Below are 14,663 nucleotides of genomic sequence, written 5' to 3'. Positions count from 1 at the left end.
GCAGCTACCCGGGTTCAATTCTGGCTCGGGCCATTTCTTCATGTCTTCTTCTCTCTCTGTCCCCCATACATTTCCTGCTTATCTCTGTCTGTCCAATAAAGCCTTCCTTCTTTTCTCCAGGGCTGGGCCTCTCATGCCTCCTTTCTCCCCCTCCTCTCCCCCTCTTCTCCCCCTCCTATCCCCCTCTAGGCCTTCTTCTCAGGTAGTCTCCCAGGAGCATACCTGCCTATTGGCTGTGGACAACACAATATGCAAATCAGCCTTGTGAAGCAGAAGGAAGGCAGGGGAAGACCAGCTGTAGTGAGACTGAGGGTAGAGGAGTCTGGGGGCCAGGGACGTTAGTGAGATAGAACAGGGTGTCTTGCCTGAGGCGTAATTTCAGATTGACAGCTCAGGGTGGGGCGTGGAACGTCCCCTCCCCCCAAACCTCTCTGTTTTCTGCCCTCCCTTTCACCTCCTTTCCTCTCTACCCTGACATTCCCCCAAGGCACCCCTTCCCCTCCCTCCCTATTTGTCGCTCTCTTCCTCCCTGTCATAGCAGTCTCTCCTGATATCCCTGTCCTAGCAGTCTCTCCTGATATCCCTGTCGTAGCAGTCTCTCCTGGTCAGTCTCTCCTGATATCTCTGTCGTAGCAGTCTCTCCTGATATCCCTGTCATAGCAGACTCCTGATATCCCTGTCCTAGCAGTCTCTCCTGATATCCCTGTCATAGCAGACTCTCCTGATATCCCTGTCCTAGCAGTCTCTCCTGATATCCCTGTCATAGCAGACTCTCCTGATATCCCTGTCCTAGCAGTCTCTCCTGATATCCCTGTCATAGCAGACTCTCCTGATATCCCTGTCCTAGCAGTCTCTCCTGATATCCCTGTCATAGCAGTCTCTCCTGATATCCCTGTCCTAGCAGTCTCTCCTGATATCCCTGTCATAGCAGACTCTCCTGATATCCCTGTCATAGCAGACTCTCCTGATATCCCTGTCATAGCAGACTCTCCTGATATCCCTGTCATAGCAGACTCTCCTGATATCCCTGTCATAGCAGTCTCTCCTGATATCCCTGTCTTAGCAGTCTCTCCTGATATCCCTGTCATAGCAGTCTCTCCTGATATCCTTGTCATAGCAGTCTCTCCTGATATCCCTGTCGTAGCAGTCTCTCAGAGACGGGGAGAGACATACAGAGAGGGGTATAAGTAGACAAAGAGTTAGATAGAGGGTAAGATTAGAGAGAGACAAAGAGTTGGAGAGATAGATAGTTGAGGGTTAAATAGTGAGAGTTAGATATATAGAGGTTTACACAGAGAGATGGAGTGGGTGGAGAAAGGTGTATTCCTGAGGGGGGGTAAGTTGTATTAGTACTGGTTGAACCTGAGCATTGATCTCATGAATAATAGAACCACATTCATGTTGTGATGTTATTAGAAGTGACATCCATCCCTGCCCTCCTCACACAAACACACACAAATACACACACACCAATGCAAAACCAGAGAGCCTGGACCACACATTCAGTTCATCTAACCCTAAACTTAACCAGTGTGTTTAATCAGAAGTGACAGCCCCTATGGCCTGCGTAGTCAAACCCACATGTAAACTCTCTGGCTAGTCATATATACACACACGCATGTATGCACACACAGACAGAGGCTCGTGGAGGTAAACATGTTTAACCCTTGTGTTCTCTTCGGGTCATTCTGACCCATCAGTCATTGTGACCCACCGTCGTATTGCGACAACTTTACCGCATACAACAACAAAGTGAAGCATTTTCTTTTAACCGTTGGGCTGTCTAAGACCCCCCACATTGCAAAGGTAAAAAAATATATATATTTGTTTTTGGATTGGGTAAAATTGGGTAAACACAACGATGGTTCGTTATGAACCTTTGGGTCATGTGACCCAAAGGTTCACAAGGGTTAAGAATAACAGCCAACCTGGAGTTGTTGGGTGAAAACAAAGTTCTTTCTGTTCAGCAGCAAATCTCAGACGAGCAGAACCAGAATTGTGAATTCTCTCCAGGCTCATGACAACATGAACATGACCTGCTATTCTCTCCAGGCTCATGACAACATGAACATCTGCTAACCAGACAAGTTCCTCTGCCTCTTTGGGTTGTCTTCTCAAACACTCAATAATACATACACAGGCAGCAGAATGAGAGAATGTGTGTGTGTACGTTGTTGTACGGTTCACATAGTCACAGGAGACTGGCATAACAAACAGTCACATGCAGACACACACAAGGACATACACACGCTTGCACAATCTCACACACACATACACACACAAGGACATACACACGCTTGCACGATCTCACACACACATACACACACAAGGACATACACACGCTTGCACGATCTCACACACACATACACACACTCAAGCACATACCAGTCATACTTACCTTCTGTTTCTTCTCATCTATCATTCAATGTGACTAATCTCTGTGAGAAAAATCTGCTAGTCAGCACTTTTGGCCCCCAGCAGAGCGATAGATCGCTCTTCGTTAGACTAGTTGATGTTGTTTTGTGTTCTTAATATATGCATGCATGGTTATTGGGAGCCTCTGGAGCAAGCAGCCCTGGTGAAGAGAGGAGACAGGAGGGGAGCAGGGAAGGAGAGGAGACAGGAGGGGGGGAGGGGAGGAGGGGAGGAGACAGGAAGGGAGGATAGGAGACAGGAGGGGAGGAGGGGAGGAGAGGAGACAGGAGGGGAGGAGAGGAGACAGGAAGGGAGGAGACTGGAAGGGAGGAAACAGGAGAGGAGGGGAGGAGAGGAGGGGAGGAGGAGAGGGGAGGAGACAGGAGGGGAGGGGAGGAGACAGGAGGGAGGGAGGGGAGGAGACAGGAGGGGGGAGGGGAGGAGGGGAGGGGAGGAGGGGAGGGGAGGAGAGGAGGGGGAGGAGGGGAGGGGAGGAGGGAGGAGACAGGAGGGGAGGAGACAGGAGGGAGGGAGGGGACGAGAGGAGACAGGAGGGGAGGAGAGGAGACAGGAGCGGGGCAGGGGAGGAGGGCAGGAGAGGACAGGAGGGGGGGAGGGGAGGAGAGGAGACAGGAAGGGAGGATAGGAGAGGAGGGGAGGAGGGGAGGGGAGGAGGGGAGGAGACAGGAGGGGAGGAGACAGTAAGGGAGGGGAGGAGGGGAGGGGAGGAGGGGAGGAGAGGAGACAGGAGGGGAGGAGAAAGGAGGGAGGGGAGGAGAGGAGACAGGAGGGGGGAGGGGAGGAGAGAGGAGGAGAGGAGACAGGAGGGGGGGAGGGGAGGAGGGCAGGGGAGGGGAGGAGACAGCAGGGAGGGAGGGGAGGAGACAGGAGGGGAGGAGACAGCAGGAAGGGAGGGGAGGAGACAGGAGGGGAGGGGAGGAGACAGGAAGGGACGAGGGGAGGAGACAGGAGGGGAGGGGACGAGGGGAGGGGAGGAGACAGCAGAGAGGGAGTGGAGAAGACAGTAGCGGAGGATAGGAGACAGGAAGGGAGGAGAAAGGAGGGGAGGAGACAGCAGGGAGGGAGGAGAGGAGACAGGAGGGGAGGAGGGGGGGAGGCAGCGGGGGGGAGGAGAGGAGACAGGAGGGAGGGGAGGGGGAGGAAACAGGAGGGGAGGGGAGGAGACAGGAGGGGGGGGAGACAGCAGGGAGGGAGGGGAGGAGACAGGAGGGTAGGGGACAGGAGGGGGGGGGAGACAGCAGGGAGGAAGGGGAAGGGAGGAGGGGAGGGGACAGGAGGGGACAGGAGGGGGGGGGAGAGGCTGAACGTTAACACACACACCACACAGGCTTTGAAAAGTCTCTCCAAATTAGATTTTAAGGTTGAACTGTACAGCTAGGTGATGTCTGCAGCTGGAGGCTAAAACTCTAAACGTGTTAGGTGGGCTGGGCTTCTACATACCACACATGTACACATACACACATACACACGCATAGGCACGTGTGTTAAACAGCAACATGTGAAGATCATGCCCTTATTTTAAAGAGTTGCTGCTATATGCAAAATAGTCCACTAAATGCAAATGTATAGAATAAATTGACATGCTTGTGACAGTTAGTACTTATGTGAGTCTTTCTTTCTCTCTCAGGTTACGAGGTGTGGCGAGAGAGAGACCAGGAGAAGAGAGGAGAAGCAGAGACAAGGAGCAGAGAGGAGAAGCAGAGACAAGGAGCAGAGAGGAGAAGCAGAGACAAGGAGCAGAGAGGAGGAGCAGAGAGACCAGGAGCAGAGGAGCAGGAGCAGAGGAGCAGGAGAGACCAGGAGCAGAGAGGAGGCGCAGAGACCAGGTTGCAGAGGAGGACTCCCTCAGTCCAGACTGACCAAGCATGTGACAGATATTTTATTTCTGTCAAATATGTTTTACCAAACAATAACCCAGCCCCCCCCCCCCCTAACCCTAACCCTAACCCCCCCCCCCCACTGCCGTGCCTTTAAGAAGTAAAAACAACATATGATAAGACCCCCCCACTGCCGTGCCTTTAAGAAGTAAAACAACATATGATAAGACAACTCCAAACCTGCTGAAAGAAAAGTCTGTGTAAAACCTCATCTCCTCTCTTGTCCCCCAATCATCACTGACGCGCCGCTGCACAAGGAGTGGAAAATACAGCCCCTAAAAATACCCCTTGCATAAACACACACACACAAAGTACACACACACATGCACAAGTACACACACACACAAGTACACACACACCAGGCTGTACCACTTTAATATTAGAAAGCACAAGACTGACACCTGAACCTGTCAGAGGAGCTGTGTCTCCCCCTCAGGGGCCAGGGGGCTAAACCCCCCCGCCCCAAAGCCCATCCCCCATCCCCAGTGTGTCCCCGCGTGTCTGGTCTGATGTCCCCGTGTGTCTGGTCTGATGTCCCCGCATGTCTGGTCTGATCCGGTGAAGCAGCAGCAGAGTCAGGGACACACACACACATGCCTGTGACATCACAGCCCAGTTGGCCTGCATGCTGGTGACAGTCACACGAGACGTCATCAGACACAGTGACCCACCACGGGAGGGGGCAGGGGAAGGGGGGAGGGAGGGAGGGGAAGGGGGTGGAGCTAGTGTAGCCAGGGTATGACTGAGTCAGAGAGGGTTGTTTCTGCCATGAGACCAGAGGGTTGCTCTCCAGTGTTCAGGCGTCTGCCCCCACTTCTGTGATCCTGCTGTGTGGATCTCCTGACTTTGTCTCCATGGATCAGCTCCTTTGGGTTTAACAGAGAATCCCTGTTATGCGAAGCAAATATTTTTTATGGAAATATGGTTACAGTGACAGGTGTTTTAAGTGCATGTGTCTGATTTGAGATAAATAGAGATATAGAGATCAGTTTAGGGTTATGGTTCCCCTTTTCCCACCCCCTCCTCCCCCTCCTCCTCCCTCTCCTCCTCCCTCTCCTCCCCCCCATCCTCCTCTCCTCCTCCCTCCTCTCCTCAGGAGGGAAGCGTGTGTGTGTGTGTGTGTATAGAAGTGACAGCATCTGTTCTCCGTGCATAGAGCACTGAGAGTGTATGTCTCAAAAAGACAGAAAATACATCTGACCTATTTACATCCCACCACCATCCTGTATCTGTGTGTGTATGTGTGTGTCTGTATGTGTGTGTGTGTATGTGTGTGTGGAAGTGTGTGTATGTGTTTGTGTGTGTGTGTGTGTGATGGGGACCGTCCCCAGTTAAAGGCTGTGGTTTTGGCATCTGCACAGGAAATTGTTCAAAGCAAAAATAAAGCTCTTGTGCAGTGTTGCAGTGTTGCAGGATGGAGGAAAAGGAAGACTATTCACAGTATCTTCCAGTTTCCAGAAGAACCCATCTCAAAAGACCTGGTGTCTCTGAGTAGGAGCAGAGCCGAACCCAGTCAGATCATCTCTCTTCCTCAGTCTCACAGTCCTCGCGAAATAACTTCAAAAGTTAGACGTGTTCCTCTACTGGGATTCTAAGGAACTATTTAGGCCCTGATATAAAGCTAGAGCAACATCACATCCAGGTTTGCATAGTCTTCATTAAACTGACAGGAATTTGCATAGTCCTCATTAAAGAGTTTATTATTTTTAAGATTTTGCTTCTTTTAACAAGTTTTGAGGTAACATGCTTAAGGTCTGGTGAGCCTCAGCGGAACGTGCCAGAACCAGTTTGGAACGACACCTGTCTGGGCGTGGGGAGGTGGGGGGTGGAGGGGAGCGTGGTGTGTGTGTGCTGACTGGGTGAGTTGGGCTGTCAGATGTGTCAAGGGTCCATCCAGGCCTCCTCCATATTTAACCAGCCTGGCGTGGTGCCGTGTTGGGCTGGAGGACTGTGTGTTACATGGCAGGGATGCCTGAATTTGCCACGAACGCTGGGAGCCTGGGAAAGCAGAGCTGCAGCAACAGGATGAATAAATGAACAGGATCTGGATGCTACGTTAAACACTACGAACCAGGGAACTGACACACACACTCAAGCAAGACAGCGTGGTGTCCTTTCAACTCTGGGACAATCCCCGGTGGATCTGCAGATCAGACCATAATACACCATTATTATTACCTAGACTATACTAGATATAGTAGCATAGATTACCATTGTTACCTAGACTACACTATATATAGTAGTCTGCATTATAGTTATTACCCATACTACTCTAGATATATTAGTATACATTACAATTGTTACCTACACTAGATATAGTAGTATGCACAGAAGTCATTGGCTACACTATATAAGATGTAGCAGTGTGCATTTCCATCACTAACAATACTGGACACCTGCAGAACAATAGATAGGCTACTGGATAATGAAACTGTCTGTGTGCTTCTGCATGTGAGCAGCTGTCTCAACACTGACAGGAGCACAGGGCAGTCTTGATCGCCCCCTGTAGGTGAGCGCCCCTGGCAGCACAGACCCTACCACACATCTCAGGTGCTGTTCATCTGAACAGATCCAGAAGACCCAAACACAGTCCAGGGTCTTCCATCCATCCATCCATCAGTCCACTCATCCATCCATCCAGTCCACTCATCCATCCATCTCCTCACACAGGGCTGCCACAAGATGGGTTTCATGCTCTCTGATTACTAACACATTTTAGTACAACAGATACATGTAATACAATCAGAAGTATTACCCCCCCCATCATCCATTGCATAAATGTCATCAAAACTAACCCAGTGATCTCACCACTCCATCTATTTCACACCATGAACAAACCAGCAGTGCGTGTGTGTGAGGGTGTGTGCGTGTGTGTGAGGGGTGTGTGTGTGTGTGCGTGTGTGTGAGGGTCAGTTCTAAGTGGTCAGTGTGGAATGATCCTCTTTTGTTCCACAAGAAAGGGGTCCTTGTGTTGTTGTTGTGGAGTGTTTACGGGTTAGGTGCGTAACAGTGTGATATAAACCCAGCTGGAGGTAGGAGCAGATTCACGTGTTGGACAGGCTTCCCAGCATGCTCTGGGGCAGGTGCAGACATGTTCCATGACTGACAGCAGACAAGGTATCCCACAATGCCTGTGGGCACCATCATAAACATCTGGATGGAAGGTTATTACAGCTGCAGTGGAAATGCAAATATTTGTTGCGCCCTCTGCCTCCCTCCCCCCAAAAACTCACACGGCAAAATACTTTAGTTATTTTGATTTTTTTATTGTGCAATATCACAATAACATTTGTGTACAAATGATGTCAAAAAAAAAAAAAGAAAATCTTCATGTCCTAATTCCGGCAGGAGATAAATGTGGTGGAGGTGGTGCCTACTAACAGCCCCCAAACCCACAGCAGCTGGGGAGAGTGGGCCCAGACACACTTCCACTGGAGGGGGCTGCAAGGTTACAGTCTAGTGGGACTTCCTCCAAATGAACATTGAAAGGGACAATGCAACAAGGAAAATACCAAAAACCAACACCATCACTACAGATAGATATCTGCTGTTGAGATGCATAGAAACAGTTTGTGTAAGTGTTGGAGGGGAGGGTGGACGAAGGTCGTTGTTCTGCTTGTTTGGTCCAGGTTAGGGTTAAGAGGCCGAACAGGAGGGGTCAGAGGTCAGGGGGGAGAGGTTAGGAGCGGGTGTACTTCCCCCAGATGTGCAGCATGAACACAGACGCAATGAAGAGCAGGCTCATCACCAGAACAGGGACAGGACCTCTGCGGGAGGGGAACACAGGGTTACATTCGTTATCTCTCTCTCACACACACTAACACACACACACAGTAAGGGAGGGAGGAGAGGCAGGGCTCGTCTCTCCGGTGAGGCCCTACAGTGGGGGGGGGGGGGGGAAGGGGGGGGGTCTGACAGGTTGTCACTGTCATCAGGGAGACTTGAAGAAGGGCTCTTCTCCCGGAGGGAGGAGAGGAGAGGGCGTGTGTGTATGTGTGTGGGAGCATTGCTAAGCAGGAGCATTGCCATGCCAACCATCCCCTCTGCCCCCTCCTCCCCCAGTCAGAAGGCTGTAATTGAGTTGACCTTTCAGAGCAGATCTTTTAATGAAGCTTTGAGACCAGAGTCTGACAGGAACACACCAGCTCGCTCGATAAACACCAGTGTACTTTCACTCACCGAGCTAGACTCAATAACACAGCCTAACCACCCCCCCCCCCCCCCCCCCGTGGTGACGCTGTGTCTACAACCAAGACTGGAGATACTCAGGTGTGCCGAGAAGCTGAACGGGATGTTGGGATATGAAGATTGAATGGGTGTGTAGACAACAAGAGAGAAATGAGCACACTCACACAATTATTTCACACAAGCATATGCAAGGACACATACAGACACTCGGGGGTTACATTTACATTTAGTCATTTAGCAGACGCTCTTATCCAGAGCGACTTACAGTAAGTACAGGGACATTCTCCCCGAGGCAAGTAGGGTGAAGTGCCTTGCCCAAGGACACATCATTTGGCGCGGCTGGGAATCGAACTGGCAACCTTCAAATTACTAGCCCGACTCCCTCACCGTTCAGCCATCTGACTCCCTTTAGGTTAGGTTGCGTGGGGATCAGCAGGTCAGAGGTCAGGTGTTCTGCCCCAGAGCCATTAAACCTTTATGTTATTCCTCAAACATGAATACCCCCCCCTGACAACGGAAGGTGTGTGTGTGTGTGAGAGTGAGTGAGTGTGAGAGAGAGTTGCTGTGGAAACTGTAACAATATTACCCCACACAGGTGTGGGGCAAAATAAATGTTGGATATATTTATTGTGTGTGTACTCACACTTTGAGTCCTGGTGAATCTTCAGTGTAGAAGCGCCACATGCCCCCTGTTCCTGCTGATGCTGTGGTCCTGCCAGCGCTACGAGTTCCACTGCTCGTCGCTTTCCTGTGGAACACACCCACACCCACACACACGTGAGCCATAAGCCCAACACCATCTAGGGTTCAGTTCAGCCTAGTTCAGATGATTCAGTACATGTACACAGCTTATTGAAAGTGTCAGAGCTTTTTCCTCTATTAAGAATCCTCACACACTCAAAATAAACATGTTACAGAAGTTTAATCTAATACAGTAAAAAACTGTATTAGATTAATACACCCTAACCCTAATCCAGTTTCGCCTCAGACCTTGTGGACGTCAGGGTAAGGGTTAAACCTGCCTCTAGTCAGTGTGTCTCCTGGCGTGTGCGTGTGTATGTGTGCGTCTCCTGGTGTGTGCGTGTGTATGTGTGTGTCTCCTGGCGTGTGCGTGTGTATGTGTGCGTCTCCTGGTGTGTGCGTGTGTATGTGTGCGTCTCCTGGTGTGTGCGTGTGTATGTGTGCGTCTCCTGGTGTGTGTGCATGTGTGTCTCCTGGTCATTTATTCTGAGAGAACATCATCATGACACCCAACACATCACTACCAGTAGTCATGATTAATGGCTGCTTTACCCAACTGCAGATGAGTAAGCAGCCAGATTGTTGTAATACAGTCGGTAGGTGATGACATGAGAGGTGGGGGGACGGGGTGATTAGACACTGATTCATTTTAAAGCAACAACATTAGTCTACTGTAATTTACTCCCAGTAGAGATAACTCCAGGTTTGTGTATGTGCATGTGGGGGTATGGAGAAGGGGAAAGTGTATATCTATGTCCTTGTCATTTAGGGTTGATCCGGTCAAAGATTTCAGTTTTTCTTAATGTGCCATTGTGAGTGCCCACCCCTGCAACCACCCTCCCCCTGTACAATCTGATGAAGTCACCACATGAACTATGCACCCAGCAGTAATATATACATGTACACCAGTGTACCGTTGTCTGACTGTGGACCCGGCCGCGCGGGGAGCTACAGTCTTGCTGGGCGAGCGGCTGGAGGCCCCGACATTGGTAGCACTTGCTGCTGGTCCAGGCTGTGTGAGAAAGGACACCGTTAACTACAACTGACCAAATACATGTTCAGCTCAATAACCACTGTGTAGTAGGTCTCACTGCGTACGGTTGTTTTGTTACAGTGTGTGGATCTAGCTAGTATTAACATGGCTCATGGGTCAAGTACAAACTGTGGCCTTGCTGTGACCAGAGTAGCTAATTAAACAGAGACAGACGGGTGTAAGTGAGTAATTTCCTTAGTTAATAATGTATCATTATGTACAAAGCGAAACGTAATCTAAAACTTATGTTATTCACATACTAATCTGTTACAACAGTTTAAGCCACGTCTGTTTTAACGGAGGACCTTGTTGCTTGCAAAGTGGGTAAAGTTGTAACGTTTTACATCCACAACTCCGTCTGTGTTGACTAAGACAGTATGTTAATATGATCGTTTAGACAGGATGTTACTGTAAGATCAAAATCCATGCCATCTACTTAGGTAAACTATTGCTATTGTGGCAGTTAGCTTGCGGATAGCATGCAAATAAAGCGCAACTTGAAAGCAATGGAGAACAAAACTAGTATGGTGATAAACTAATGAATCACGTATAAATAAACTTACCATCTTGGGTTATTCGTCTGATAATGTTCAGCTGGTGTTTAAATGAAACCGTTCTTTAACCTGATGTCCACGTCAAATGAATCGCAGTCCGGTAAAAAAAAAATCGCCACAACTGCAGAGAGGATCTCGGAGAGATGACGCCTGTCTGAGAAGGACACGACTGCAAATCAGAAGACCCATTTAGGAGTCCTAGGATAAGCGTCGCTATAGATGGCAGTAATGCAACAGTGAATATGTTTAGTTTGGGGCGAAACATTTTTATTGCGATTTATATAGATGTATACATTCCTAAATGTTGCCTGTTGTTTATTTTTTAAAGAAACGTGTGCTGTTGTTCATGGTTTAAACAACAGGCAAATAAAAGACACATAAACCCACAGTGGTGACGTGTATGACGGGAAGCTCGAACTGCGTGTTCACGGAATTGGACGCCATTTTGGTTCATCCCAGAGCTATTTCCAAATTTGTAGCCGTTGAAAATTTGAACCACAACGGTGGTTAAACAGTACAGTTTCACGTTTCTCTGAGACAACTTAACTACGTAGTTTGCTGTAATGACCAAGTGAAACATCTTTCGGCACCAGGTTTCTACCAAGGAGATTATCGGGGCATTATCAAGGATATACAGGTAGATTTCAGTGTGAGACAGTATTTCTCATCCATTTCAAGCATTAACGTTAGCTAATCCAGGGAATAGCCAGGGACCAGGGTATTAAGTAATTTAGTAGCCTATTTTGTGTTCTTTCTGTGCACAGTGCACATCTATTGACAGGTACGGTTAATGTAGACAGTACTTCTATCTAGTTATTGATGTTCTTGCTTTAATAAAGGGTTAGGGTTAGTACGCCTATTCTTGATGTTAGTATTCTTTGTTCAGCGAGGATAAGTAGACTGTCTCTGCTTTCGTTAGTGAATCAGACAGCAGCAGCCTACCCCTCCACACTGTCACTAGTGTCAGAGGTGCTTGATACACTGGCCACATAGTGTCGTTAGATTTGTTTGTTCTATAATGGTGTGAAATGATGTGTATGAAGGTACTGAGGTGTGTTTGTATTGTATATAGGATGGCGCGGGTGGTGTTTCTGCACCCAGACTTGGGTATAGGTGGAGCAGAGCGGTTGGTAGTGGATGCAGCAGTGGCTCTGAGGTCTCGAGGTTGTAGAGTTCAGATCTGGACAGCCCACCATGACCCAACACACTGCTTCTCAGAGACCCTTGATCCTGACCTGCCAGTGGTAGGTATCTGCAACACACACACTCAAACACAAACAAACTCACACACACTCTCAAATGGGGAATTCCTACCCTTTCTAAAGTGGGCCAACAGTGTTTGACTCTGATGGTGTCTTGTGCTCTAGGAGTGTGTGGGTGACTGGCTGCCCACCAGTGTGTTTGGGTACCTGCATGCCCTGTGTGCCTACCTGAGGATGATCTACCTGGCTTTCTACCTGGTGTTCCTCAGCGGAGTAGAGTATGATGTGGTAATCTGTGACCAGGTGAGACCAGCACACCTTCCTCACACCTGTGAACCACAACGCACCTGTCTGAATCCACTCTGATTCCCCCTGCCTGATTCCCCCCTACAGGTGTCGGTGTGTATCCCGGTGCTGAGACTGTCCCGTCCCAGGAAGAAGGTTTTGTTTTACTGCCACTTCCCAGACCAGCTGCTGAGTCGGCGGGGCGGGGCTCTGAGGAGGCTGTACCGCGCTCCTGTAGACTGGCTGGAGGAGATCACCACCGGCATGGCTGACATGGTGTGGACCTGGTCATATGTCCTGTGCTGTGTTTATGTGCTATTAGGACATTTATCCTTTTTGAACTAGTATGTCTTGGCCTTATCATATTTGCTTGCTTGTGGAGTGAGTATATGGACTAGTGTCAATGATGACTAGAAGATCACATGGGTTCGAGTATATGGACTAGTGTCAATGATGACTAGAAGATCACATGGGTTCGAGTATATGGACTAGTGTCAATGATGACTAGAAGATCACATGGGTTCGAGTATATGGACTAGTGTCAATGATAATTAGAAGATCACATGGGTTTGAGATGATTGCATAGATCGCTTTGTTCATTTACATGAACAGCGCAGCAGCCCTTGGATTCCTGTGTGTAATAGAAAGCCTTTTTATTGCACAGGTATTGTGGATTTTGAAGAGAGGCTGATAAAGGGTAGTAGCCCACCTCGAGCCCCCAGGATAGCTGTCCTAATCCCTGTGTGCTTCCTGCCAGGTGCTGGTGAACAGCCTCTTCACAGCCGGGGTCTTCAGAGAGACCTTCCGCAGTCTGGGGGGGGTCCACACTGACGTCCTGTACCCCTCCCTCAACACACACTCCTTCAACCAGGCCCCCACCGAGGAGCCAGGGCTGCAGGGCCTGCTCCCCGAGGGCACCAGCTGCACCTTCCTGTCCCTCAACCGCTATGAGAGGAAGAAGAACCTGGGCCTGGCCCTGGAGGCCCTGGCCGCCCTGAGGGCCCGCCTGGCTCCAGGGCTCACCGCAGGCCTCCACCTGGTGGTGGCGGGGGGGTACGACGAGCGTGTGTCTGAGAACGTGCAGCACTATGCTGAGCTGAAGGAGCTGGCCGCCGGGCTGGGCCTGGAGGGCTGCGTCTCCTTCCTGCGCTCCCCCTCGGACAGCCTGAAGGTGAGCCTGCTGCAGGGCAGTGCAGCTGTGCTTTACACGCCCAGCAGGGAGCACTTTGGGATTGTCCCTGTGGAGGCCATGTACTGCTGCTGCCCTGTCATCGCTGTGCAGTCGGGGGGGACCGCTGGAGAGTGTGGCGGATGGGGAGACTGGCTTCCTGTGCGAGCCCACGGCCGAGGCCTTCTCCAGGGCCATGGAGAAGCTGCTCAGGGCCCCCCAGCTCCGCAGAGACATGGGACATGCAGGAAGGAGGAGGGTGCAGGAAAAGTTCTCCCTGGAAGCCTTCTCAGACCAGCTGCACGGGTACATCCTCAGGTTGACCCAGTGACACTGAGGCCACGGCAGTGATAGGACGTGGGTGTGGGAAGGGGACCAGGCCCATGGAAGTAGATCGACTGTGAAACACTAGACCTTCCTCTGTGAGGCTGAGGTGTGTGATATAGCTGTGGGGAGGGACAGGTTGTGTAGGTGTGAGTATCAGGGGTGGGGGGATGCTATTATCATGGAGGTGGAGGGGGGGGGGCATTCTGAGGACTCTGAGGGCAATTAATCAGCATTCCCCAAGAGAGGTTGCTGAGGGGAAAAGGGACGGAATCTCAACCCCAATTAAGAAAAGAGTAACGAGTTTACCCATCTGCCCCTGGGCCCCGCGGAACAATACCCGCACCAATCCTTGGCTAAAGAAGTGTGTGTGACTGTGTGTGTGTGTGACTGTGTGTGTGAGTGTGTGTGTGTGACTGTGTGTGTGAGTGTAAGACCTCTAAGGGCCTAATGAACGAAGGCACTGCTAAGATTGATTTGTAGATGTGTTGCACTAGAGTGTGTGTGTGTGTCCTTGCACTGTTTCTATATCTGTGAATGTGAGCCAGAAGGAGATTGTTCTCCAGCAGCAGATCGATGAGCAGGATGTCCACTTCCTCTGTCCTCTCAGCTTTGTTGCAGCTTCACAATAGGAGAACGTGGAGCTCCAGATTCTGTAAGGGATGGAGGGATGGAGTGGGTTATTAGAAGCCCTTCTTATGGACTGTCTGGGTCATTATGAGGATGTACGCAGCAGAAGGTCATTGTGTCTGCCAGCCTACCAACGCCGTCGCCCACCCCACAGCCCCGCTATAGACTTGTTGTTATTGACATTCTTGAAGACTTAATAAACAACATGACGCATAGTTTCCTAAC

The 14,663-nt window shown here is 50.1% G+C and overlaps 2 protein-coding genes across 2 annotated transcripts; one reads left to right on the top strand and one right to left on the bottom strand.

Moving 5' to 3' along the window:
* Positions 1–7,558: 7,558 nt before the first annotated feature.
* sec61b (SEC61 translocon subunit beta) lies at positions 7,559–10,978 on the bottom strand. Its single transcript, XM_067238348.1, has 4 exons — positions 10,839–10,978; positions 10,157–10,254; positions 9,145–9,249; positions 7,559–8,080 (listed from the first exon to the last, which is right to left on the bottom strand). The coding sequence occupies exons 1-4, from the start codon at positions 10,839–10,841 to the stop codon at positions 7,993–7,995; spliced, it is 294 nt and encodes a 97-aa protein (XP_067094449.1). The 5' UTR covers positions 10,842–10,978; the 3' UTR covers positions 7,559–7,992.
* A 326-nt stretch (positions 10,979–11,304) lies between these two features.
* On the top strand, positions 11,305–14,663 carry alg2 (ALG2 alpha-1,3/1,6-mannosyltransferase). The gene is given in 6 exon segments (XM_067238153.1): positions 11,305–11,466; positions 11,902–12,073; positions 12,197–12,334; positions 12,425–12,592; positions 13,074–13,601; positions 13,603–14,663. Coding segments are annotated over 5 exon segments (1,218 nt in total). The 5' UTR covers positions 11,305–11,466; position 11,902; the 3' UTR covers positions 13,816–14,663.

This window comes from Osmerus mordax, chromosome 6 (genome assembly GCF_038355195.1).
Source record: "Osmerus mordax isolate fOsmMor3 chromosome 6, fOsmMor3.pri, whole genome shotgun sequence".
NCBI classification, from domain to species: domain Eukaryota; kingdom Metazoa; phylum Chordata; class Actinopteri; order Osmeriformes; family Osmeridae; genus Osmerus; species Osmerus mordax.
The sequence above is the reverse complement of the archived record's forward strand: the minus strand, read 5'-3'. Positions and strand labels throughout refer to the sequence as shown.